Below are 27,990 nucleotides of genomic sequence, written 5' to 3'. Positions count from 1 at the left end.
TTATCGCAGGGTTTTTGTGTGTGTGTGTTTCAAGAATGATTCATCTCATGGTATTGCTTGATCAAAACCAAAGTTCAGTTGAAGTTCTGATAAATAAACTCTTGTTTCTGTCTCAACATGGGAGTTGGTTGTGCTTCTGCACCTGGGTTCAGATATCAGAACATACTGCGATAGGAGGACCCCATGCCATCAATGGACCCAATGGAGATTCAACAGCGGTTTGGACATCGGTTGACTGGAGCCAACGGTCCTCCTACTATCTTACTATCTCTTACTATCTTTCCTTTCAGTTAGTCCTGACGAAGGGTCTCGGCCCAAAATGTTGACAGCGCTTCTCCCTATAGATGCTGCCTGGCCTGCTGTGTTCCACCAGCATTTTCTGTGTGTTGCTTGAATTTCCAGCATCTGCAGATTTCCTCGTGTTTACAAGGACTATTCCAGGTGTACAAGGACTATTCTGGGTTTCCAAGGACAATTCCAGGTGTACAAGGACTATTCTGGGTTTCCAAGGACAATTCCAGGTTTCCAAGGACTATTCTGGGTTTCCAAGGACAATTCCGGGTTTCTAAGGACTATTCTGGGTTTCCAAGGACAATTCCAGGTGTACAAGGACTATTCTGGGTTTCCAAGGACAATTCCGGGTTTCTAAGGACTATTCTGGGTTTCCAAGGACAATTCCAGGTGTACAAGGACTATTCTGGGTTTCCAAGGACAATTCCGGGTTTCTAAGGACTATTCTGGATTTCCAAGGACTATTCCAGGTGTACAAGGACTATTCCAGGTGTACAAGGACTATTCCGGGATTCCAAGGACTATTCCAGGTGTACAAGGACTATTCTGGGTTTCCAAGGACTATTCCAGGTTTACAAGGACAATTCCAGGTTTCCATGGACTCTTTCAGGCTTCCGAGGACTATTCCATGTTCCCAAACTTGATGCTATGTTTCCAAGGTTGATTCTATGTTTCTGACTTCTATGGATTGTTTCCAAGTTTTCCAGCCCTGACTCGAGAGCATCAGGTCCGTTTCACCTTTACCAGCTCTGTTTGAATTTCCCAGGAATCCCTGGGCTTTTGGGAGGGAGGTACTGTCATTAGCCCTGCAGGCCTGTGAACATCTATATGTTACTTGTTGTCTTATCTAGAATCATTAAACCTTGCGCTTTCTTTTTAATCTTGTCTAGTTTACTTTGACTGACACAGGTTTTCAGCTGACTGTGATTGTTTAAAGGGGCTCTTAATTAGTGCTAGTGCGGGTGTTTCGAGAATGATTCCTCTCATTGTGTCACTCGGTCAAGCCACTGAAGTTCAGTTGGAGTTCTGATGAATAAATTCTTCTTTCTGTCTCAACATTGGAGCTTGTCGTTCCTCTGCACCGGGTTCAGTCATCTGTCAATGCACACTGTGACAGCCGGAAAGACAGAACGTGCTGTGGATGATGTACAGTGTGTCGGACTCTCCCAGAAAGACAGAACGTGCTGGGAATGATGACAGCACAGTGTACCACTCCTCCATCATCGGCTCAGCACAGAGTCCTGCATAGCTCTTGATCTGCCCAAGATGGATGCATAGGCGGATACCAGAAGAAGACCATTAAGTTTTGTTATTTTGATTGTTGAATGCCTTTCAAAGATGCGAAACGTATTGACCTGACCATTTCCAGCTCCATCAAGATTTGATCTGTCACTTGTCCACTTCTTGCTTAAAAGCAAAATGCTGCAGATGCAGGAAATCTGAACTAAGGTGTTAGAAATACTCAGCTGATCAGGCAGCTTTTGTGGAGACAGTAGCAGGATGAATGAGTGGCTCAGTTTGATATGGCAGTCATTGCATTCACATCATCATTCACACACAGAGCACCAAGTAATAGAAGGTTTTGACATCTGTTTACGGCCTTTACTTGCTGGTGATACTTTTCGACTGAACACTCTCCCAGTCCCACAGGTACCATGACAAGTTACTCCCTGGAAGGATCTGTTCTCCCTCCCTCTCCCCTTTGAGAATACCACATTCCACAGTTATCAATTCTGACTGTTTTGACATGCCCTCCCCCCCTTCCATTCATAAGTTGGGTTCTTGACCTCACAATCTCTTCGTTGTGATCTTACACCTTATTGTTTGCCTGCACTTTCTCTGTAGCTGTTGCACTTTATTCTGCAATTTGTTATTCTTTTACCTTCTTCTCCCTTAATGCACTGTGTAATGAAGTGATCTGGTTGAATAGTCTGCAAGACATGTTCCAAGTTCAGTGTCCTTCCAGATTCGACATTGAGTTTAAATAGTTGTGTAGCTGATTCCCATTGACATCTCCCACAGCCCAATCTGTCGTTCTTCATTGCCTCTGTTGTCCCACTTAATCAGATTCAGAATCAGAGTCATTATCAATGACATATGTCATTAAATTTGTTTTGTGGTTGCATTAAAAACTAAGTTACAATGAAAAATACTGCAAAATAAGTCAAGTCACTTTTATTGTCATTTCGACCATAACTGCTGGTACAGTACGTAGTAAAAATGAGACAACGTTTTTCAGGACCATGGTGTTACATGACACAGTACAAAAACTAGACTGAACTACATAAAAAAACAACACAGAGAAAGCTACACTAGATTACAGACCTACACAGGACTGTGTAAAGTGCACAAAAACAGTGCAGGCATTACAATAAATAATAAACAGGACAATAGGGCAAGGTGTCAGTCCAGGCTCTGGGTATTGAGGAGTCTGATAGCTTGGGGGAAGAAACTGTTACATAGTCTGGTCGTGAGAGCCCGAATGCTTCGAAGCCTTTTCTCAGACAGCAGGAGGGAGAAGAGATTGTATGAGGGGTGCATGGGGTCCTTCATAATGCTGTTTCCTTTGCGGATGCAGCGTGTAGTGTAAATGTCCGTGATGACGGGAAGAGAGACCCCGATGATCTTCTCAGCTGACCTCACTATCCGCTGCAGGGTCTTGCGATCCGAGATGGTGCAATTTCGGAACCATGCGGTGATGCAGTTGCTCAGGATACTCTCAATACAATCCCTGTAGAATGTGATGAGGATGGGGGGGTGGGAGGTGGACTTTCCTCAGCCTACAAAAAGTAGAGATGCTGCTGGGCTTTCTTTGCTATGGAACTGGTGTTGAGGGACCACGTGAGATTCTCCATCAGGTGAACACCAAGAAATTTGGTGCTCTTTACGATCTCTACCGAGGAGCTGTCGATGTTCAGCGGGGAGCGGTCGCTCCGTGCCCTCCTGAAGTCAACAACCATCTCTTTTGTTTTGTTCACATTAAGAGACAGGTTGTTGGCTCTGCATCAGTCCATTAGCTACTGCACCTCCTCTCTGTAAGCTGACTCGTTGTTCTTGCTGATGAGACCCACCATGGTCGTGTCATCAGCGAACTTGATGATATGGTTCAAGCTGTGTGTTGCAGCACAGTCATGGGTCAGCAGAGTGAACAGCAGTGGACTGAGCACACAGCCCTGGGGAGCTCCCGTGCTCAGTGTGATGGTGTTGGAGATGCTGCTCCCAATCTGGACTGACTGAGGTCTCCCAGTCAGGAATCTAGGATCCAGTTGCAGAGGGAGGTGTTCAGGCCCAGTAGGCTCAGCTTTCCAATCAGTTTCTGAGGGATGATTGTGTTGAATGCTGAACTGAAGTCTATGAACAGCATCCGAACGTATGTGTCTTTTTTGTCCAGGTGGGTTAGGGCCAGGTGGAGGGTGATGGCAATGGCGTCATCTGTTGAGCAGTTGGGACGGTACGCAAACTGCAGGGGGTCCAGTGAGGGGTGTAGCAGGGTGCCTCATGACGAGCCTCTCGAAACACTTCATGATGATGGATGTGAGTGCAACGGGACGGTAGTCATTTAGGCACGACACTGAAGACTTCTACGGCACGGGGACAATGGTGGCGGCCTTGAAGCACGTTGGATGGTGGCGCTGCTCAGGGAGATGTTGAAGATGTCAGTGAGAACATCTGCTAGCTGGTCTGCACATCCTCTGAACACTCTACCAGGGATGTTGTTGGTCCAGCAGCCTTCCGTGGGTTAACCCTGCACAGGGTTCTTCTCACATCGGCCACGGAGAGACACAGCACCTGGTCATTCGCAGGAGGGGTAGACTTCCTCGCCGCCACGTCATTTTCCACCTCAAACCGGGCGTAGAAGTTATTCAGTGCATCTGGGATGGAGACATCACCTGCACAGTCAGATGATGTTGTCCTGTAATTGGTGATGTCCTGGATGCCCTTCCACATGTGCCGCGTGTCGCCACTGTCCTGGAAGTGGCCGTGGATTAGCTGAGCGTGTGCACGCTTTGCCCCTCTGATGGCTCGGGACAGCAAAGTTCATGAACCATTCAGAAATCTGATAGCAGAGGGGAAAAGCTGCTCCTAAAACATGAGTCTGTGTCTTCAGACACCTGTACCCCCTCCCTGATGGTAGTGATGAGAAGAGTGTGTGTCCTGAGTGCAATTACAGTCACTCTGTGTTTTAATCTCCCTCCAGCCCATCCTTTCATGGTTTTCTCCTTTCTCTGGATCTTGAAATTTCTATCTGCACTATGCAGTCTTCTGCTCTCTCTACAGTTGCTGTCAGATCTGTGAGTTTTTGTAGAGATTTCCAGTTTTCGTCCACAGTGGTTCACTTTCCACTCCATCACTGAAGGCTGGAAGCTGCAGATGCACCTCCTCACAATGCAAGGCAGCAGCTGGCCGAGGCTCCTTCACTTACTCCCCAACCTGTGACCGCTCCCCAGTGAAATCAAACCAGTCACACAACTAGCCCACCCCAGCACATTAGCCTTTCTGAAGTCTGGCGCACTCTACTGCATTGCACATTTCCACACCACCACCACAAGAGGAGATTCCAGGAAACAACATGCTGGACTCACTGGCATTGATCTGTCCAAAGAGAAGGTAGCCACCAACAGCATTAATTTCCCACAGGGCTGCTCTGAAGCATCCAGTCCCTGTCAGTACACCTGAATGAGCATGTTGTTATGGATCAATCTCTGCCAGATGAACAGCTCTGCACATCATACTTGTAAACTCTTTGTCCATTTCTTGCCTGACATTTTCTACTACCCTGACCTCCAGATCCAGTATATCCCCAACACTGTGGTGTTATCGAGAAAGCCATGACCAGAGTCCTCTCACCCACTTCCTCCCATTGGCAAAAGATATGTTCCTCAGATTCTGTCCATCCTATGTGGACAGTGCCATCACTACACATGGCCATTCTCAACCACGCTGTGGTCCTTGACTCCACCAGATGGGTGGGTAGAAGTTTGTTTCCACCTTATATTTGCTTTATAATGACATATAGGCAGTGATCCAACAACTGGTCCATAGCAGTCAGTCTCAGTGAAGACTGGTGTTAAACAAGGCCTTCAACACTTTGCTGTTTGTCATCCCTGTTACAAGAATCATCTCTTGTAATAATGATCAGAGACAATGTGTAATTACCGACAAGTACCTTTATGGAAGAACACGTGAACTTACACAACAGAATAACTGTGTTATTCAGAATAACACTTACTAAGTTTTCCTGATTTTCCATGAACAGTCAAAGAACAGAAAAGATAATACCAGTAAAAAGGAGTTTCTGCTGTTGGCCACGTGTTTCTCAGTTGTCTCGTTTTGAATCTCCACATGTCCACGGGGCACCTCACATCTGTGATAGTTGGTCTCCTACAGAGTTACTGCTGCCAGCACACTTGAAGCATCTGGTTTTATATCCATTTCTTACCAATTCAAATGTTATATTTCAGTGTCATTGGCTATAGCAACACACATAAAATGCTGGTGGAACACAGCAGGCCAGGCAGCATCTATAGGGAGAAGCACTGTCGACAGCACTTCTCCCTATAGATGCTGCCTGGCCTGCTGTGTTCTACCAGCATTTTGTGTGTGTTGTTGTTTGAATTTCCAGCATCTGCAGATTTTCTCGTGTTTGGTCATTGGCTATAGGTCTAACCTTTAACATCTTTTTATTGGCTCTGCTTCAGGCCAGCATCCATTTATTGCCCTCTTGCCAGCAAGTGACAATGGGTAATTTATGGCTCTTCGTTCTCAATCAGCCACCAGCTTGAATCACACAGAACAGATTCAGATGCCACCGGTCAAAAACCTGCATGTTATAGCCAATCAAATTACACCTCACAAATAATTTCTTATTTGGCAATGATTCCTAGTTCAGCAAATTATCGGAGGCATCATTATGTCAACTTGAAAACAGTGATTGAACCAAGCGACTAATTCATAAAATGGAGAACACAGTCTCTTCACAAAATGGCAGCCTCCATTCTTCCCTCCTGGCAAGGACAAAGATAATTAGTTTGTCTGCTTCCACTGTCCTTGATTCATTTAAATTCACTGATTTGTAAACTGCAGTACTCTCTGACCAACAGCCCTAACACATTTCCCTTGCGCTCAACACTAGTTTCCAGAATCTTTGTGAAGTCATTCAACTCCACGACAACTATACTCAGGAACCAGTCACTGAAACTCAGCGGTGAACTGCAATGTGTGGACCACATTTGTGTTTGCTGAACACTGGGAGGCTGAGTCCAAGCTATTGACAGTTCAGTCACTGATGCATAAGAGAGGGTGTGTCTGAACGTCTCCGCCGACCTGCCCTGCTGTATCTCCAGGAGTAAAGATTTACTGAGAGACTGGGAACCCAGGTTATTGAGAGAGGCAGGAGAAGAGATTGCTGGAGCCTTGACTCGACATCCTGATTAACAGACTGCAACGAGTAAGGATAGACAGCAGTACCTCTGAAATGATCATACTCAACACGAATGCCCCACAAGACGAACTCCTCAGTCCCTCCACTCTACTCCCTGTACACTCACAACTGTCAGGCTAGATTTTGCTGTAACTCCAACTGCAGGTTGGCAGATGACAACACCTTAGTGGGTTGTATCTCAAATAACGATGAGACAGAGTACAAGCAGCAGATAGATAAAGTGCCTAGTGGCATGGTGATTTGACTATAACATTTCCTTCAATGTCAGCAAAAGAGAAGAGCTTTATTTGGGGGGGGGGGGTTCACTTTCCTCTTTACATCAATGGTGCTAAGGTTGAGAAGATTGAGAGCTTCAGATTCCTAACAGTGAATGTCACTGATAGTCTGTCCTCGTCACAGACAAGAAAGCTCAGCAGCACCTCTACTTCCTCAAAAATTTGGCTTGTCCCCTCTGACCAATTTTTGGTGATGCACCATAGAAAGGTTTCTATCTGGATGCATCACAGCTCGATGTGCCAACTGCAAGAAACTGCAGAGCGTGTGGACACAGCTCAACAACACACCACAGAAAGCAGCCCCCCCCCCCCATGGATCCTGTTTGCATCTCTCACTGCCTCAGTAAAGCATAATCATGAGATCACCCACCCTGAATATTCTCTCTTCTCCCCTCTCTCATCAGTAGAAGATACAAAAGCGTGTACCACCAGGCACAAGGACAGCTTCTGTCCCACTGTTACAAGAATTTTGAATGGTCCCCTTGAACACTAAGAGGGGCTCCTGAGGTCATAATCTACCTCACCATGGCCTTGCAACTTATTTTCTGCCTGCACTGCACTTTCTCTGTAACTGTAACACTTTATTCGGCACTCTGTCATCGGGTTACCCTGTTCTACCTCAATGCATTGTTGTAATGTACAGATGTCATGCAAAACAAAGTTTTTCACTGTACTTTGGTGCATCTTACAAAAACAAATTAATTTAACAATTTATTCCCTATCACTGATTCCTTAAATCTTGCATGTGTATACTTCAGAGTCACACATGAAAAAGAGCTTTCTGTCTGGTACTCCCCAATGCCATTAGGCTTTACAATTCTACCGCCAGGACTTAAGAACTTTTTAAAAGCTATTATTAATGCTTTTTGAGATAGTGATTTAGATGCATATCATATTTTTACTGAGTTAAGTATTGTATGTAATTAGTTTTGCTACAACAAGTGTATGGGACATTGGAAAAAAGTTGAATTTCCCCATGGGGATGAATAAAGTATCTATCTATCTATCTATCTATCTAGGACTTAAGAACTTTTTAAAAGCTATTATTAATGCTTTTTGAGATAGTGATTTAGATGCATACCATATTTTTTACTGAGTTAAGAATTGTATGTAATTAGTTTTGCTACAACAAGTGTATGGGACATTGGAAAAAAAGTTGAATTTCCCCATGGGGATGAATAAAGTATCTATCTATCTATCTATCTATCTACTGAGCGACCATCAGTCGGGTGTGGATAGTATTGTAACATGGAACAGTGGGGAGGGAAGGATTGGCAAGAGGACGAGCTGCCATTTTCTATCTGTGGCCAATCTGACCAGAAGCAGTTCAGACTGAACCTGGCCCTCAGTACTGCTGCCTCACTCATTCTCTTAGCTTTGGTTCGGGTTGGGAAGGAGTTTTCACCATCAGGGAAATGGTTGCCAGTGTGTGATGGTGCTTCATGTGGAATCTTTCTCCTCCCCTGTCTGCAGGAACATTGGTGGGCTGTTTTGGTCGGCATCCTAACCCTCGGAGCACTGATGGCCAGTACAGTGTTTATCTTCGAGAAGACCTTGGACAGTAATATAGGTAACAATATCACATCCTGATCATTACTGCATCCAGATCCATCCACAGGAGCCTTGAGTCTGAATCACCAGATTTACGGGGATGCCTTGTCCAGGAAGAGGGCTAAGTGACAGGCAGGAGCAGTGGTGCAGTGGGTAGAGCCACTACCAGTCAACTCCAGAGAGCCGGGTTCAATTCTGACCTCAGGTGCTGACAGTGTGGAGTTGGCATGTTCTGGTTTCCTCCATATCCCAATGATGTGCAAGTTGGTAGTTTAATCAATATAAATTATCCTCAGTGGGTAGGTGAAGGCTAGAATCTATGGGGTGTTGATGGGAATATGGGGATGATAAAACATGGCATTAATGCCGTACCCAAGAGTCAGTGGTGAGAGCTGGAGCCCCCAGGGCATTGAGTTTCTGAAATGTATTAACTACCTTGAATATAGGTGTTCGGAGTGAATCCAGTCAAAAGTGAGAAGGGTAATGTTTGGTCAGAAGATGTGGATAGGCAGTCAGGTTGGTCAGGAGATGGGCAGATGACGTTTAATGCAGAGGTAAGTGGATGGACAGTCAGGTTGGACAGTCAGTGGGCAGATGACGTTTAATGCAGAGGTAAGTGGATGGACAGTCAGTGGGCAGATGACGTTTAATGCAGAGGTAAGTGGATGGGCAGTCATGTTGGGCAAGCAGTGGGCAGATGAAGTTTAATGCAGAGTGAAGTAAGGTGATACATTCTGGCTGCAAGAATGAAGTGCAGTCATATGAACAAGATAGTGGTGTTAGGGGTGTGGGAATGAAGAGAGCTGGACATACACCTGACTAAATCCTGGAAGGAGGCAGGACATATTGAGAGAGCAGTCAGTGAACCCAGGGTACCAGACCAATGCTGCATTGAGCCCAATCAGAACGTTGATGATGCCATACTGATCACCAGCCCCAAAAGGTCCAGAGGTCCTACAGAATGTGCAGGAGGACCTGTGTTGGAATGTGGGATTTCAGCTCTAAGCTTAGGCTGAAGGTGTCAGGTTGTCCAATGGAGGGGAAAGCTGGAGGGAGCTGATGGAAGCTTATATTACCATGGGGGTTTTAATCAGGGCAGTTGGTTCCATAAGTAAATGATTAAAATTTTGGTACAGTGCTGGTCAAAGATCCAAGGCAAATGTAGGAAATAACTGTAAACAGGGGGGGTCATGACCTGGAACAGAAGCCGTGGAAAGGGATTTAGTTGGGACTTCCAGAGCAAGTTGGATAACCATTGGACAAGATAGAATTTCCAAGGCAACAACGTGGCAGTGGGAATGACAGCTGTACTGGGAAATGGTGTGGATAGTTATCCCCAATGTCTATTACCTCATTCCCTCAGCTTTGTTACTCCATTCCACATACCCCATTCCCCCACCTTCCTATACACCATTTATTATCAAAAGGGCTCTCTCTCTTACTCTACTGCCAGTCATCCCATCCCTCTTAACCCTGCTGTTCTACTGAGTGAGCCCATTCTCCCTGTGCCTTGAACCCATTATCACCTTGTTCTGTGGTTATTTTGGTTTGTGTCATGTTGACTGTTCCCTGAGGGTCAATCTGATTATAACTGCGATCGGAGTCCATAGTTGCTAAGCTGGCTTGTGGGTCCTGAGGAAGGACGACAAAATGATTGTGAGGGCATGTGATTTACAACCAGGGCCATTGCTCTAGTGTGGCAATTGTCCCTCAACCCCTGGATAGTGGAAAGCATAGACTCGAGGTACCTGGGTGCTTCAGTGATCAGGGGCTTTAGATGAATATAGAGACCGCATTATGTCATGCTCTGGGTCTCTGGTTAGAGGAAGGGCTGCAGCTACATGGCACAGGCAGAGGCAGACAGTTTATTCATTATTATAGCTTCCTCTACACAACCTGCACACATCTAGTCTGGGCCAGTTAGTAATATTGGGGAGAGTGGAGTGCTGGTGTGTAAGGGATGGGTTTCGAGACTGGTCTGTGGAAGAACTAGTAAGAGAACAGGAACTTCTATGCCTGCTGTTGGGTAATGAGCCTGGGTCATTAACACAGTTCCCCAGAAGCACAGAGTCACAGCACAGCCAATCAATATTACATGCCTTAGCGCTGAAGGGAGACAAAGCGATGATTCCTTTTGTTTCCCAATAATTCAGAGACCAGTTCAGTGGTCAGCCAAGGCCAGTCCAACAGTGGCCAGAAAAATCCGTTCCACCAGAGGTCAGCCAGAGCCAATACACCTGTAGTCAGCCAAAGCCAGACCACCAGTGGTCAGCCAAGATTGGTCCACCAGTTTTCAGCTAAGGCTGGTCTACCAGTGGTCATGCAAGGCTGTTCCTCCAGTGGTCAGCCAAGGCCATTCCACTAGTGGTCAGCAAAAGCCAATCCACCATTGGTCAGCCAAGGCTGTTCCACCAGTGGTCAGCAAGAGCCAATCCACCAGTGGCCAGCCAAGGCTGGTTCTCAGACAGCAGTGGTCAGTATCTGCTCTCTCTGCTAGTGCTCTGCAATGTGAGTTCTGGGCCTCGATCAGCCTCATATGCATGGAATAAATCCATGGAACGTGAGTGAATAGTACATGGCTAGGTGGAGATGGGAGCAGGATGGTTTAGTGGAGGAGCTCGGTCAGGAGATGATAGAAGTGGAGGTTGAGAAAAGCCACCGACCCAGAGTACACCATCAGTGTCAGTCCTCCACCCACCAATGCCCTTTCTCTGTTCTTGCCTTACAGGAGAGCGGATGACTGAATTACAAACTGTCTAAGGTCACTGATATAACATCATTGATCATCGGATGCAGAATGAAGTCTCTCCGCCAGTAACAAGACCACCCACACCTCTTCAAAGGTCCAACAACTTTCAAGCTGATGTTCCAAATAGCATTGCTGGATGTTTGGAGGAAGAACATTTGGGGCAATAAGGAAGGAATGGAGAAATAGGATTGAGGGGATTTTCTCCAAAGAGTTGGTGTGGACTTGACAAACCCAATGGCTTCAACTGACACTGTTGCAAATCTGCATTTTTGTAATCTAATACAAAGTTACTCAGAAATACACATTGTTGGAAATAGTTCCTCACTGGATAATCCACACCATTCCCACAGTAAAAATCATACAAGTAGATTCACATCATTCCCACAGGATGATCCACACTGTTCCCTGCAGAAAGATCACACTGTTCCACTTTTAGCTGTATCTCATTTCCTACACATAGTTGTGCACAGTTCCCCACAGCTTAATTCAAACTTAGATAATTTCTTCTTTTAGAGTTACGGATTCATATGGGACAGAAACTTGCCTTTTGAACCAACTGATCAGGACGTCCATCCAAGCTGATCAAGGTGTCCGTATACTAGCATTTGGCTCATATTTTTCTCAACTGTTCCCATTCATGTACCTGCCCAAGTGCTTTTTAAATGTTATCACTTTCTCTGGCAGCTCAATCAATTTACAAACCATCCTCTGGGTCAAGTTGCCTCTCAGATTCCTATTAAATATCTCCCCCCTCACCCTAAAACTATGCCTGATTCCCCAACCCTGGAAAAAAGACTGCATGCATTCACTCTGTTTATGGTCCTCATCATGTTATACAGCTCTATTGCATCACCCCAATTCTCTATACTCCAGTGAAAAAAGACTTAGCCTGCTCTGTCTCTCCCACTGAGTCCTGGTAAGATCCTCATACATCTTCTTTTCAGCTTAATTACATCTTTCCTGTAGAAGGGTGACCAAAACACACTAACCTTGGTCTTACTGACATCTTATTCAACTGCAGCATAACATCCCAATTATTATGCTCAATGCCTGGAATTATGAGGGGCAGTATGCCAAAGGCCTTTGGCACCATCTCACCTGTAATGCCACTTTCAGGGTATCATTTACCTGCACTTGTACTATCACACTCCCCAGGAACCCTACCACTCACTTTGAAAGTCCTACATTTGTCTTTCTAAAATTCAACACATCGCACTTATCCAAATGAAACTCTGTACTGTACAGCTTACATTATAATAAGAGACAACTTTATGTTTTAGTAACCCATCGTTGCATGTGCTATTAGGTACGTATTGATCTGTACGTGTGTGTCAAGTTCGGACTGTACCAGTAAAGAACCATGAAACTTAGTTCCTGTCTGCAGCGTCGTTATTAATAACATAGTTGTGTAACAGGCCACATACACATCAAATTGGCGACGAGAGTTATGAACCTACATCTTATTGGAACGCCACGTTTTAGTTGATAATGACACTCAGAGGAGAAGAGAGAGAAGGGAGATGAAAAGGAGCGACATGCATCTAGACAGAGTGCGCTCGTGGCACTAGCAAAAGGGACACGTGAGTCAAGTGGAATGTGCAGAGACTGCAAGGAGCTAGCTAAAAAGAAAATAAGGAAAAAATGGGACTAAATTAACATAACAAAGATGGCGATGATTGGAACCATTACAGCATTTGATAGTAATATTGAAGAAAGCCAGTGTCTTACTCAGTGTTATGGGAGCAAAAACATACGGGCTGCTATGAAAAGCCAGCTGACAAAACATTCAAGCAAATAGTGGACACTCTCCAACAGCATTTAAATCCCAAACCACTGGTCATTGCTGAAAGATTTAAATTTCACAAATGGAATCAGAGCAAAAATGAAAGCATTTCTGAATATTGTGCTGAATTGCGCAAATTATCAGAACATTGTCAATTTGGAGCTGGTTTTCAATCCAGATTGAAAATGGAGTTGGACACAGGCTCAGCTTTAACGGTGATCTCTGTACACAACTACAAAAGACTATTTTCTCACATACCTCTGAAATGAACAAAACTACTGCTAAAGACTTATACAAGACAGAAAGTGCATCCCAAAGGTAAAATCAAAGTGACAGTGACCTACGGAGACAAAACACAGTAGCTGAACCTCTATGTACTGAAAAATGGAGGACCACTGTTGCTGGGACGTGAATGGCTCAGGAAAATCCAGTTGGACTGGCACACCATCAAGGCACTAGATGTGTCAGCAAAGGAGGGCAGCAAGGCTACATCTGAGTGACTGTCACAAATACTTGCTGACTCTGAGGAAGTGTTCGTGAAAGGAATAGGAACACTTCAGGGCATGAAGGCAAAGATTGAGATTGAGGAAAATGCATGTCCAAAATTTCACAAAGCCAGACCAGTGCCATATGCAATCAGCTGAGCTGAAAAGTCTGGAGCAGACTGGGGTCCTGTCAAAGGTGGATTGGAGTGAATGGGCCACACCTATTGTTCCAGTGATGAAGAAAACCTCCAGCACAAAACCAGGAAAGCCACGCAAGGTGCACATATGTGGAGACTCTAAAGTGACTGTTAACCAAGTTCTCCACACAGTACAGTATCCTCTACCTTGTATTGAGGACATCTTCACTTCCCTGTCAGGAGGGGAACATTTCACAAAAATCGATTTGGCCCAGGCTTATCTCCAAATGGAAATCGATGATGCATCCAAGAAATATAGCTGACAATAAATACACACAAAGGACTTTACCAGTACAACAGGTTGGTGTTTGGGATAACATCAGCTCCTGCAATCTGGCAAAGAACAATGGACCAGGTCCTGCAGGGGATTCCAGGGACTCAGTGTTACCTGGATGACATCATTGTCACCGGCAAAGATAATGACTAACATCTTCCTAACCTTGAACAAGTGCTCACCAGGTTACGAAAATATGGGCTCAGAGCTAATTGACAGAAATGTGAGTTTTTCCAAAAAGGAAATCTCATACTGTGGGCACGTGATCAACAAGGATGGCTTACACATGTCTCAAGACAAGATAGAAGCTGTGCTTAAGGCACTACCACCTGAAAATGTGTCTCATCTGAGAGCATATCTTGGACTAGTGAACTATTACCACAAGTACTTGCCTAACCTATCCACAGTCCTACACCCACTAAATCCACTATTACAGACAGGGACACAATGGAAGTGGACTGAGAGTTGTGTTATTGCACAAGTTTCCAGATGGCTCAGAAAGACCATAGCCTTTGCCTCAAGAACACTAACTTCAGCTGAACGCAACTATGCACAGATTGACAGAGAGGCCCTAAGCCTCGTGTGGGGGGAGGGGGGGTGTCAAGAAATTCAGTCACTACCTGTATGGTCAAAAGTTTACCCTGTTGACTGAGCATCAGCCTCTCGCGTCAATCTTCAACCCAAGGAAAGGTGTTTCAGTGACGACAGCACAAAGGCTGCAGCGATGGTCTCTTTTCTTAGGAGGTCACAGGTCTGACATTGAACACAAGGGGACCAAGCAACACAGCAACGCAGATGGTTTGTCACGTTCACCACTGCCGACTTCAGAGATAACTACACAAATGGATTCAGCAGAGGTCTATCACACAACAATAGCTGAACAATTACCAGTGACAAACAGCCTCATTGAAAGGGAAACACGCAATGACCCTATGTTGCCAAAAGTGAATGACATCACGGTAAAGGGATGGCCAGCGCGTGGTAACACACTGTTTCCAGCCTTCTCAGTGAGGAAGGAGCAGTTGTCAGTGTGTCGGGGAACACTAATGTGTGGCTCACGAGTTGTGATTCCTCCCAAGCAAAGCACCAGAGTGCTGGAGGAACTGCACAAAGGACACCTGGGTACTGTGAAGATGAAAGGTCTTGCCCGTGCCTATGTGTGGTGGCCAGGAACCGATAAACAGATTGAGAGCTTGACCAAAAACTGCCCTGGATGTCAAAAGATCCAGAACACACCACCACAAGCCCCTCTCCATCCATGGGAGTGGCCCTCATCACCATGGCAATGAATGCACATCAACTTTGCTGGACCATTCATGGATTCTATCTTTTTAATCGCCGTCGATGCACATTCCAAATGGCCAGAGGTCATCAAAATGAAGACAACCACATCGGAAAAGACCATTACAGTTCTGAGGACCATGTTTGCCAGGAATGGCATACCAGAACAAGTCTGCACAGACAGTGGATGACAATTTGTCTCTGAAGAATTCCAAAGTTTTGTGAAGAGCAATGGAATCAAGCACTTTACATCTGCCACTTACCATGCATTCAGAAATGGCTTGGCAGAAGGATTTGTGCAGACATTCAAGAAAGCCATCAAGGCAATGGACAGCGAAAATCGACCACAGCAACACAAGATAGACAACCTCTTTCTTGCCTTTCGTAATGCAGTACATGCAACCACTAATCAGACTCCAGCAATGATGTTTCTGAACAGGAACCTGAGGTCCCGCATGCATCTTCTCAAACCAGATGTATGGCGTGATGTGGAGAACAGACAGTTCAAACACTTGAATGCTAAGTCAATGTGGGACAGTCAGTTCTTCCACAGGATTACCGGACTGAAAATTGGCAGCTGGGTACAATTTCTGCCATAGACGGGCCATTGATGTATACAATGGAGGTAGGAGAGAACGTATGGAGATGTCATGTGGATCAAATCCTGGAAGCTCAGGTGAAAAACACAACAATACCTTGCCTGGACTCCCCTGACATAGAAGCAAACACTCCTGATGTGACCACATCAGCCTCATCTACAGATAAGTCTATCATCAGTGCTGATGACCCACCTGATGTACCTGTGGAGACTCATTCCTTAAAGCAAACGTTTCAGGACAGACGTTACCCAGAGAGGCAGAGAAGACTTCACCAGAGACTTGAGTTCTAAATGGGTCTTAGATCAAAAGTAAAAAAAAAAGAAAAAGAAGGCTTGTTATAATTTGATATTATTAAGTGACTTTGTTATAATTTATAAACAAATGGTGGGCATTTGTATGTTAAGGGTAAATATATTTGTTTAGCATAGTGCCCTGGTAAAAAAGAGGTGATACACTATTATAATTAAAGGGGAGGAGTGTACCATATAGTCTACATTATAATAAGGGACTACTTTGTGTTTTAGTAACACATCATTGCATGTGCTATTAGGCTCATATTGATCTGTATGTGTGTGTCAAGTTCAGACTCTATCAGTAAAGAACCATGAAACTTAGTTCCCATCTCCAGCGTCTTTATTAATAACATAGTTGTGTAACAGGCCACATACACAACAAACTCCATTTGCCATTTCTCGACCTATTTACTCAGCTGATCAAGATCTCCCGATAATCATGTTCACTCTCTATGGCATCACCTACTTTAATGCCAACCATGCCTTGTACTGTACATTCTCATTTATTATTAAGCAGACAAAAAGTATCATTAGTGGTGACATGTTTGTGACACATGCTCAGTTTCCTACCCTGTAGAACTACAGTGAAAATGAAACCTCATCCTGTAACCAATGACCTTTCAACTTGCCTCTGATGAAGATCAGGGAGCATTGTTTAATCCAGCATTGGGCTCTTCACAGATGGAATCAGAAGGCACAGATGACAATGGCTGCTGGTCTGTTCTGGTAATGTTGTGTAAACTAATCACCAGAATCTGGCAGGAAGGGAACCGCTGGAGCAGTGCTCAGGAGAGGGCAATACACACCTTGCTTTAACAACAGAAGTAGCAGCTCTGACACCCTCTTGTCTACACAGCACTGCCAGCCTACATCTTGTGTCACTGTCTGAAACAGGAATGAATGCAAAAGAATCAGCCCCAAAGATGGGCTGGCTGGTTCTCCAGCTGAACCTCACCTGTTCCTCCGCTCACACTTGGGCGAGAGATGCCACCAGCTTTGCTTCCATCCCTACACTACCTCATCTTCTCCAGTTCTGGTCTCCTGAAGCTCACGGTTTCCATTGTTTCAGTTTGGTGGACATGCCTCTGGCTGCCTGGGTTTTATGCAATGGATTTTCCTTACTAAACCTCTCTATCCTTCACCACTTTATTCTTGGAATATTTTGCTCTCCAACCATCGACCATAATATCTGCTTCTTTGGCCACGTACCAGTTTCTACCTGATAGTACTACAAAATGTTTGGCTGTGTTAACAGAGGCTGTGCCTCAGTCCCAACAGAACAAGCACAATATCCTACCTGGCATCATGACCCCTTCACATGAACATTGACCCGCTGGGCTGTAACCCTCACTGCTGGAGTAGCATACCTGATATCAGGACTTTGATGCAGTGGTAGTTCCTGACCCTGTACTGGTTACTCTGGATCAAATACCAGCAGAGAGCAGCTCTAAGCGACAGGAAGACTGTCCCTGGCACTGGACAGAGGCCCAGAGTAGCAACAGGTGGCCAATATCTCTGGTTATCACAGAGCTTGCTCTAGTTCCAAGAAAGTATTAACTCCGAGACCCTACAATGTGGTCCTGATGAAGGGTTTCAGCCTGAAACATCAACTGTTCTTCCCCCTCCATAGATGTTGCTTGACCTGCTGAGTTCCTCTAGCATTTTAAGACCATAAGACATAGGAGCAGAATGTGTGGAATGGTGTGGATTTTGTGTGCATTGTTCAGTTTCCAGCATCTGCAGAATCTCTTGTGCCTGTAATAAGTCATTGGAGTTTTCAACCTCCTGCCACTCTTGCTTGTGTAGGATGTTTCTCCACAGAGGTCAGCCTACAGAAACAGCATGAAAATAAGTCATCCTCAGTCCTAGGGGACTGTGAAGAAGATGAGAAAGACATTAAGCAATTTTGTATGCAGAATCTGAAACTTGAAATAAAAGGTCAACCAATAGTAATCAAAAGTAATATTTGGTTAAATTCTCGCACAAAGATCAGAAGCCAAAGTAAAGATAATAAAGGTTTACAGGAAAGCAGCATTGTGGAGCCATCAAAGGGCTGAAGTGAAAACAGTTGTTGCTGGAGCAGAGTTTGTCAGTGATAGCATGCTTTACACAGCTTGCTCAGACACCATCCCATCAAAATTTACAACAGAGGGGAAGGAAGCACATAAGATCTGTAGTGCAAGGATCTGGTGAATGGAGATAATGTGCTGACAGAATGACATTTAAAGCTGACTTGTCATGGCTAGTGGTGAGCAAGTTGAGAGTTTTCTATCACAGTCCTGACTTATCCCATAGGTGGAATGGCTTTGGGCTGTTTGGAAGTTCATCACTGCCTGCAGATACCAAGCCCCCAACTGCCTCTTGAAGCTGTGGTAGTTCTATGGATGGTCTATTTTCTTTAATTTTAGAGATACGATTTGCTAACAGACCTTTCTGACCCAACAAGTCGGTGCTACCCATTTATACCCATGTGACCAACTAACCTAATACTCTCTAGGTCTTTGCAATGTGGGAGGAAACTGGAACACCCAGAGGAAACCCATGCAGTCACGGGGGGACCATACAAACTCTTTGCAGGTAGTGGTGGGAATTGAACCCTGGCTACTGACACTGTCATAGAGTTTCACCAACCGCTACGCCAAAAAAAAAGCTGTGTTGAGGCTGGGCTGATTGACCTCCAACTTTCTCTAAAACTGGCATGATTCTAATCATCCCTAATTGACATGAGCTCGATGCCACACCATTCAAGTGCTGCCTGGCTGTCAAAGTTCCTCAGCCTTTGACTCTGGAGTTCAGCTCTTTGATCAATGTGAGGACTGAGGTTGAGGGGCACCAGTGCACAGGTTATTGGTGAGTTCCCTTTGAAGACAACATTGACATCACATGGATGAAAGGTGAGGTAGTGGACACTGATCATGTGGTCAGGCCAGTACACACCTCAGTAATGATCCACATTGTTAGGTAAACATTAGTTCTGTAGCTCTGCCGGAGGAGTCTGGCAGGAAACCTGTCTCCTGTGTACACTCTCAGCCATCACCGGCTGAGCCATTGTACCACGTGCAGCTGGGACCATCTGCTGAGATGATTGGGAGTCCTTCAGCCCTGCCTTGGTTTTACCATGATTGAGACCTTCCCTGGGCTTTGCCTGCCACTAGCTGCTTACACCGTGCACCACTGTTCTACCATGTTAGCTGTGCCTGTGCCAGGATACCTTGGCTATTTATTGGGCTGTGTTGTGTCTTGCCCAGTTATCGTATCTGACATTGGTACTGCTTGGCCTTTCTATGGTCCTCATATCCCAGCAACACCATAGAAACATAGAAAATAGGTGCAGGAGTAGGCCATTCGGCCCTTCAAGCTTGCGCCGCCATTCAGTATGACCATGGCTGATCATCCAATTCAGAACCCTGTACCTGCTTTCTCTCCATACCCCCTGATCCCTTTAGCCACAAGGGCCATCTCTAACTTCCTCTTAAATATAGCCAATGAACCAGCCTCAACTGTTTCCTGTGGCAGAGAATTCCACAGATTCACCATCTTTGTGTGAAGAAATTTTTCCTCATCTCTGTCCTAAAAGGCTTCCCCTTTATCCTTAAACTGTGACCCCTCATTCTGGTCTTCCCTAACATCGGAAACAATCTTCCTGCACCTAGCCTGTCCAATCCCTTTAGAATTTTATACGTTTCAATAAGATCCCCCCTCAATCTTCTAAATTCCAGTGAGTATAAACCTAGTTGATCCAGTCTTTCTTCATATGAAAGTCCTGCCATCCCAGGAATCAATCTGGTGAACCTTCTTTGTACTCCCTCTATGGCAAGAATGTCTTTCCTCAGATTAGGGGACCAAAACTGCACACAATACTCTAGGTGCGGTCTCAACAAGGCCTTGTACAACTGCAGTAGAACCTCCCTGCTCCTGTACTCAAATCCTTTTGCTATGAATGCCAATATACCATTTGCCTTTTTTTACCGCCTGCTGTACCTGCATGCCCACCTTCAATGACTGGTGTATAATGACACCCAGGTCTCGTTTCACCTCCCCTTTTCCTAATCGGCCACCGTTCAGATAATAATCTGTTTTCCTGTTCTTGCAACCAAAGTGGATAACCTCACATTTATCCACATTAAATTGCATCTGCCATGAATTTGCCCACTCACCTAACCTAAACAAGTCACCCTGCATCCTCTTAGCATCCTCCTCACAGCTAACACTGCCGCCCAGCTTCGTGTCATCCGCAAACTTGGAGATGTTGCATTTAATTCCCTCGTCTAAATCATTAATATATATTGTAAACAACTGGGGTCCCAGCACTGAGCCTTGCGGTACCCCACCAGTCACTGCCTGCCATTCTGAAAAGGTCCCGTTTACTCCCACTCTTTGCTTCTTGTCTGTCAACCAATTCTCTATCCACATCAATACCATACCCCCAATACCGTGTGCTTTAAGTTTGCACACTAATCTCCTGTGTGGGATCTTGTCAAAAGCCTTTTGAAAATCTAAATATACCACATCCACTGGCACTCCCCTATCCACTCTACTAGTTACATCTTCAAAAAATTCTATAAGATTCGTCAGACATGATTTTCCTTTCACAAATCCATGCTGACTTTGTCCAATGATTTCACCTCTTTCCAAATGTGCTGTTATCACATCTTTGATAACCGACTCTAGCATTTTCCCCACCACCGATGTCAAACTAACCGGTCTATAATTCCCCAGTTTTTCTCTCCCTCCTTTTTTAAACAGTGGGGTTACAGTAGCCACTCTCCAATCCTCAGGAATTAATCCAGAATCTAAGGAGTTTTGAAAAATTATCATTAATGCATCCACTATTTCTTGGGCTACTTCCTTAAGCACTCTGGGATGCAGACCATCTGGCCCTGGGGATTTATCTGCCTTTAATCCCTTCAATTTACCTAACACCACTTCCCTATTAACATGTATTTCCCTCAGTTCCTCCATCTCACTAGACCCTCGGTCCCTTACTATTTCCGGAAGATTATTTATGTCCTCCTTAGTGAAGACAGAACCAAAGTAGTTATTCAATTGGTCTGCCATGTCCTTGTTCCCTATGATCAATTCACCTGTTTCTGACTGTAAGGGACCTACATTTGTCTTGACCAATCTTTTTCTTTTCACATATCTATAAAAGCTTTTACAGTCAGTTTTTATGTTCCCTGCCAGCTTTCTCTCATAATCTTTTTTCCCTTTCCTAATTAAGCCCTTTGTCCTCCTCTGCTGGTCTCTGAATTTCTCCCAGTCCTCAGGTGTGCTGCTTTTTTTGGCTAATTTTTATGTTTCTTCTTTGGACTTGATACTATCCCTAATGTTCCTTGTCAGCACTACCTTCCCTGGTTTATTCTTTTGCCAAACTGGGATGAACAATTGTTGTAGTACCACTCTACCACTGGATAGAAGAATCAGAAATAGGAACCAAAGAGACTATTCAATCCCTTGTGCCTGTTCCCGATCACAGCGAACCTTTTATTTCTTCTAAATTCCCTGCACTGCCCCCATAATCCCTTGATTTCCTTAACATGTACAAATTTTGAACTAGCTCTGTCAATGAACTTCTACACTCCTCATGCAGAGAGTATCACAAATTCACTGCTCTTTGGCTGAAGAAATTTCTTCTCTCCTGGCTGCATTGTTTAACTCTTTACTTTGAGACAATGACTCCTTTTTTCAGACACCAAGCCAGAAGAAACATCATCAAGTTTTACCAGGACTTTGCTTGGGGATGGAGTATTTCAGATCTGACGCAGCTGGGTCTGTTGTGACCACAATGACCATAGGGCAGAATTAGGCCATTTGACCCATTGGGTCAGTTCCACTATTTTTCACCATGGCTGATCCATTTCCCTCTCAACCCCACTCAACCCCATAACCCTGACTAATCAAGAACCTATAAACCTTTACCTTAAAAACACCCAATGACCTGGCCTCCACAACTGCTTGTGGCAACAAATTCCACAGATTCAATACCCTCTGGCTAAAGAAATTCCTCCTCATTTCCATTCTAAATGGGTGTCCCTCTATTCTGAGGCTGTGCTCTCTGGTCCTAGACTACTCCACCATAGGAAACATCCTCTCCACATACACACTATCCAGGCCTTTCAACATTCGTTAGGTTTTAATGAGATCACCCCTTCATTCTTTTAAATTCCAGCAGGTAAAGATCCAGAGCCATGAATCACTGCTTATATGGTAAGCCTTTCATTGCTGGAATCATTATCATGAACCTTCTCCATACCCTCTCCAATGTCAACACATCATTTCTTAAATAAGGGGCCCAAACCTGCTTACAATACTCTGTGAGGCCTCACCAGAATCTTATAAAGCTTCAGCATTACATTCTTTCTTAACCCTAACCCTAACCCTCAACACTACCTGCCCCACCCCACCTATCTTTATATTGTCCACAAACTTGGTCACAAAATCATCAATTCTGTCATACAAATCATTGAAATACATGTAAAAAGAAGCAGTCCCAACACCAACCCCTGTGGAACACCACTGGTTAGTAACTAACCAGAAAAGGCTCCCTTTATTCCCACTTTTTACTGCCTGCTAATCGGCCAATGCTTTATCAATGCCAGTATCATTCATAGATAGATAGATACATAGATAGATACTTTATTCATCCCCATGGGGAAATTCAACTTTTTTCCAATGTCCCATACACTTGTTGTAGCAAAACTAATTACATACAGTACTTAACTCAGTAAAAAAATATGATATGCATCTAAATCACTATCTCAAAAAGCATTAATAATAGCTTTTAAAAAGTTCTTAAGTCCTAGCGGTAGAATTGTAAAGCCTAATGGCATTGGGGAGTATTGACCTCTTCATCCTGTCTGAGGAGCATTGCATCGATAGTAACCTGTCGCTGAAACTGCTTCTCTGTCTCTGGATGGTGCTATGTAGAGGATGTTCAGAGTTTTCCATAATTGACCGTAGCCTACTCAGCGCCCTTCGCTCAGCTACCGATGTTAAACTCTCCAGTACTTTGCCCACGACAGAGCCCGCCTTCCTTACCAGCTTATTAAGACGTGAGGCGTCCCTCTTCTTAATGCTTCCTCCCCAACACGCCACCACAAAGAAGAGGGCGCTCTCCACAACTGACCTATAGAACATCTTCAGCATCTCACTACAGACATTGAATGACGCCAACCTTCTAAGGAAGTACAGTCGACTCTGTGCCTTCCTGCACAAGGCATCTGTGTTGGCAGTCCAGTCTAGCTTCTCGTCTAACTGTACTCCCAGATACTTGTAGGTCTTAACCTGCTCCACACATTCTCCATTAATGATCACTGGCTCCATATGAGGCCTAGATCTCCTAAAGTCCACCACCATCTCCTTGGTCTTGGTGATATTGAGACGCAGGTAGTTTGAGTTGCACCATATCACAAAGTCCTGTATCAGTTTCCTATACTTCTCCTCCTGTCCATTCCTGACACACCCCACTATGGCCGTGTCATCAGCGAACTTCTGCACATGGCAGGACTCCGAGTTATATTGGAAGTCTGATGTGTACAGGGTGAACAGGACCGGAGAGAGTACGGTTCCCTGCGGCGCTCCTGTGCTGCTGACCACCGTGTCAGACCTACAGTCTCCCAACCGCACATACTGAGGTCTATCTGTCAAGTAGTCCACTATCCAATCCACCATGTGAGAGTCTACTCCCATCTCCGTTAGTTTGTGCCTTAAGATCTTGGGCTGGATGGTGTTAAAGGCACTAGAGAAGTCAAGGAATGTAATCCTCACAGCACAACTGACCCCATCTAGGTGAGAGAGTGATTTGTGCAGCAAATACGTGATAGCATCCTCCACTCCCACCTTCTCCTTATACGCAAACTGAAGAGGATCCTGGGCGTTCCTGGTTTGTGGCCTCAGATTCTTATGGACTCTTATTTTCTTAAGCAGCACCTTGTCAAAGGACTTCTGAAAATCCAAGTACACAATATCCACCAATTCTCCTTTGCCTTTCCTGCCTGTTATTTCTTCAAAGAATTCCAACAAATTTGCCAGGCAAAATTTTCCCTTAAGGAAACCATGTCGACTTTGGCCTATTTTATCATGTGCCTCCAAGTGCCCTGAAACTACATCCTTAACAATCATCTCTAACATTTTCCTAACCACTGAGATCAGGCTAACTGGTCTTTAATTTCCTTTCTTCTGCCTCCCTCCCTTCTAGAAGACTGCAGAAACATTTGCAATTTTCCAGCCCTCTGAAACCAAGCCAGACTCTAGTGATTCCTGAAAGAGCGTTATTCATGCCTGTGCAAGCTCTTCAGCTGCCACTTTCAAAAGCCTTGGCTGTAGTCCATCTGGTCTAGGTGACTTCAGGCCTTTCAGCTTCCCACTTTTCCCTAGTAATAGCAACTGCATTCATTCTGACCCTCACAGTCTCAAACTTCCTGCTAACTGCTAGTGTCTTCCACAGTGAAGACTGATGCAAAATACTTATTCATTTTGGCTACTATTTCCTGGTCCCCCACTACTACCTCTCCAGCATCATTTTCCAGTGGTCTGATATCTACTCTTGTCTCTCTTTTACTCTTCATATATCTGAAAAAAATGTTTGGTATCCTCTTTGATATTTTTGGCCAGTTTAGCTTTATTTTTCATCTCCCCCCCACCCCATGAATTTTTTTTCTTGCCTTCTGTTGGTTTTTTTAAAGTTTCCCAATCCTCAAGCTTCCCATTAATTTTTGTTCTGTTATACGTCCTCTCCTTTGCTTCTGTGTTGCCTTTGACTTCCCCTGTCAGCCATGGTTACAACATCCTGTCTTTAGAATACTTGTACTTCTTTGGGATGTATCTAACCAGCGTCTTCTGAATTGCTCCCAGAAACTCCAGCCATTGATGCTCTGCCATCATCCCTGCTAGTGCCTCTTCCAATCAACTTCGGCCTGCTCCTCTCTCTTGTCTCTGCAATTTCCTTTACTTCACCCCTTAACATGGTAACATGTACATGTTAATATATATCTGACTTTAGCTTTTCTTTCTCAAATTCTGATCGCTGTCTTTTAAGAGTTCTTTTACCTTTATCAATTATGGTTCATTACACAACACCCAATCCAGATTAGCTGCCCCCCTAGTGGGCTCAACCACAAGCTGCTCTAAAAAGCCGTCTTGTAGGCATTCTATAATTTCTCTCTCTTGGGATCCAGCACCGACCTGATTTTCCCTATCTACCTGCATATGAAAATTGCCCTTTGGACATGCCTTTTCTTTCTCCCATTGTAATTCTGGATACTGTTCAGAGGCCAGTATATAACTCACAGGGTCTACTAACTCCTACAATTTCTTTAACTACCCACAAGCATTCTACATCTTCCGATCCTGTGTCACCTCTTTCTAAGGATTTGATTTTAATTTTTTATCAACAGAGCTATGCCTGTCATGGTCTGTTCCGTGAAATCCAAATTCTGGTTCACTGTCTGGTCCATGTTCCTTATTCCGGGTTTCCCAGTTTTCCCCAGTTTCTGTTGAGGCAGCTGATTCTTGTTTGGGCTGGCTTCATGAATAGCTTCAGGATTCAGCCTCTGGCTGCTGGATTGTTCCTGTCCAAACCCCCTGTCTGTATCCCTTCCCTTCACCTTCCTCCTGGAGCCTAGCCTAGTTTTGCCTTGCCTGGAGCCTAGCCTTGCCTTGCCTGTAACCCTTGCCTTCACTGCTGTCAAGTTCAACCACTGGAGCAAGATAAGGATCTGTCTTTCGTTGTTTTGAACTATCTCTGAGTCCATGCCTTTGCAAGGTAGGTCTGGCTGTTGCCGCTACCCAGTGTTGGGAACTGTCTGTGTCCACACCTTCACTAGGTAGATCCAGCTATCTGCCGCTACCTTGTGTTGGGATTTGTCTCATCGTATTCTGCATTCTGTGTAATGAGTCCTGGCCCTACATCCTGTTTCCAAGGAGGGGTCCCGGCTCTGTTTTCCATGTTCCTGTCTCTTCCTCGACCAAGGCTCTGCGTTCCTGTCTCCCTCGATCAAGTCAAGGCTTCGGGGTCTCGCCTAATCCTAGCCATATCCAAGAACCTTGTCCTGTCCAAGCCACGGCTTTGTGTTCTCGTTTTGCCCATATGCCTCGCCCAGCCCAGTGCTGTGGTTCCCTTGTCCTGCCCAGGAGCCTCATGTCCAGTCCTGTTGCGTCTCCTCATCCTGTAGTCTCATCATGTCTTCGCCTAGTTCTAGAATCCAAGCCTGAGTCAAGATCCAGGTTCTGGGTCCTTGTCCAGTCTCTGGCTCAGAGTCCAAGCCCAGGCTCCTAGTTCCCAGTTCCATGTCCTGGTTCCACTGTCCTAGTCAAGTCCTAGCCCAGGCCTGGATTCCTTGTCTCATCCAGGGACTGTGTCATGTCCAGCGTCCTTTCTTCCCCACACCCCTTGCTTCCTTCTCATGCCTAGTCCTGTTCCTGGGAGTTCAGTGTCTATGTGTTGCATTTGGTCTTCTTAATACAACGTGCATCCTTGTATGTTAAGCTCCCAACTGTGATCTTCTTTCAGCCACAAATTGGAGATTACCTCAACGTCATATCTGCCAGTGTCTAATTGCACTCCCAGATCAGCTGCCTTAGTCCATACACTGCATGCATTCAAATATAATGCCTCCTGTCCTGTATTTATCACCCTTTTTTGATTTTGTCTCCCTTTTACGCTGCAACTCATCCCACTGACTGCAATTTTGTCCTATCATCTGCATGTGCTTCCTGACAGTCTCAATACACACTGACTTTGCTTGTTTACCAACAGCCTCTGCCCTATCAATCCAATTCCCATCTCCCTACCTAGTTTAAACCTTCCCTAACAGCTCTGGCAAACCTGCCCGCAAGGGTATTGGTCCCCTCAGTTCAGGTGTAACCCATCCCATTTGTACAGGTAACTTGTAGTGGGGAGCACGTCTATAGACTTCTTTTGAATCAGTGTACAGTAGTTTGGTTTGATTGGATAGGAGTGGCTTGCTGTGGGTGTGGGGGACGATTCCTCGCCGAGTGCAAGTGCAGTTTGACAGGGGTTAGACTGGGTACGGTGACATGGAGTGGGTGAGTTTTAGCCCGTCTCAGTCGGTATGAATGGTTGGATAGGATGGGATCTGTTTGGAGAGCGGCGAGGGGTTGTTAGCGTGAGAAATGGCGACGGCATTGAGTGGGTAAGAATTGTTTGTGGGTGACAAAGGAGTTTTGAGCTCCTTGAGTTAAGTCTAAGTTGGAGTGGGTTAATGTGGCCTGTGTGGGGAGCACGTCTACGGATTTACAATTGACCCGGGACCCGACTAGCGCAGTCCTGGCTGGGAATCGGTTGGAAGCGTGCGGTTGCCGAGAGACGAGCCCCGGTCTCACCAATCAGGCTGCTCTCCGGTTGACTAAAGGCTGAGCAGTGTGTATTGAGTGTCAGACACCGGCGGTGGCTCCGCCTTCACTCTCACTCATCCGGAGGGCAGACCCTGTCCCCAGCCCGGGACTCACCATGCGCTGCTCGTCACTGCCACTGCCCCTGCCCCTGCTTCTGCTCCTTGGTTCTACACTCCTGCCAAGCTTTGCGGAGAACGTGAAGACAGGAAACGCAACAGGTGGGTGATGAGGAAGCGTTCGGAGTGTGAGTGAAGGGAGACGAATGGATCGCAGAAAGAGGGGAATGGGAGGAGGAAGGAGAGGTGAAGGAGGGGAGGAAAGACGAGAGGCGAGGAAGGGAGATGACGAGTGAGAGTGGGGAGCTGGAGGGACGGGAGCTGTGAGTGCAGGTAGCGCGGGTTGGGGTGCATTTGCT

The 27,990-nt window shown here is 45.3% G+C and overlaps 1 protein-coding gene and 1 pseudogene across 3 annotated transcripts in view; both read left to right on the top strand.

The window, feature by feature from the left end:
• The window catches only part of LOC140740048 (disintegrin and metalloproteinase domain-containing protein 10-like), a 710,477-nt gene extending 697,799 nt beyond the window's left edge, over nt 1–12,678 (top strand). For all 3 annotated transcript variants that reach the window (XM_073068877.1, XM_073068876.1, XM_073068875.1), the window contains 2 exons: nt 8,482–8,578; nt 11,288–12,678. In XM_073068877.1, the coding sequence (XP_072924978.1) occupies nt 8,482–8,578; nt 11,288–11,319 (129 nt within the window). In that variant the 3' untranslated portion in view covers nt 11,320–12,678. The remainder of the gene's footprint in view (nt 1–8,481; nt 8,579–11,287) is intronic.
• Nucleotides 12,679–27,536: 14,858 nt separating this feature from the next.
• LOC140740047 (lipoprotein lipase-like) overlaps nt 27,537–27,990 on the top strand; it is an 80,004-nt pseudogene continuing 79,550 nt past the window's right edge.

This window comes from Hemitrygon akajei, chromosome 16 (assembly GCF_048418815.1).
Source record: "Hemitrygon akajei chromosome 16, sHemAka1.3, whole genome shotgun sequence".
Classification (NCBI taxonomy): domain Eukaryota; kingdom Metazoa; phylum Chordata; class Chondrichthyes; order Myliobatiformes; family Dasyatidae; genus Hemitrygon; species Hemitrygon akajei.
The sequence above is the reverse complement of the archived record's forward strand: the minus strand, read 5'-3'. Positions and strand labels throughout refer to the sequence as shown.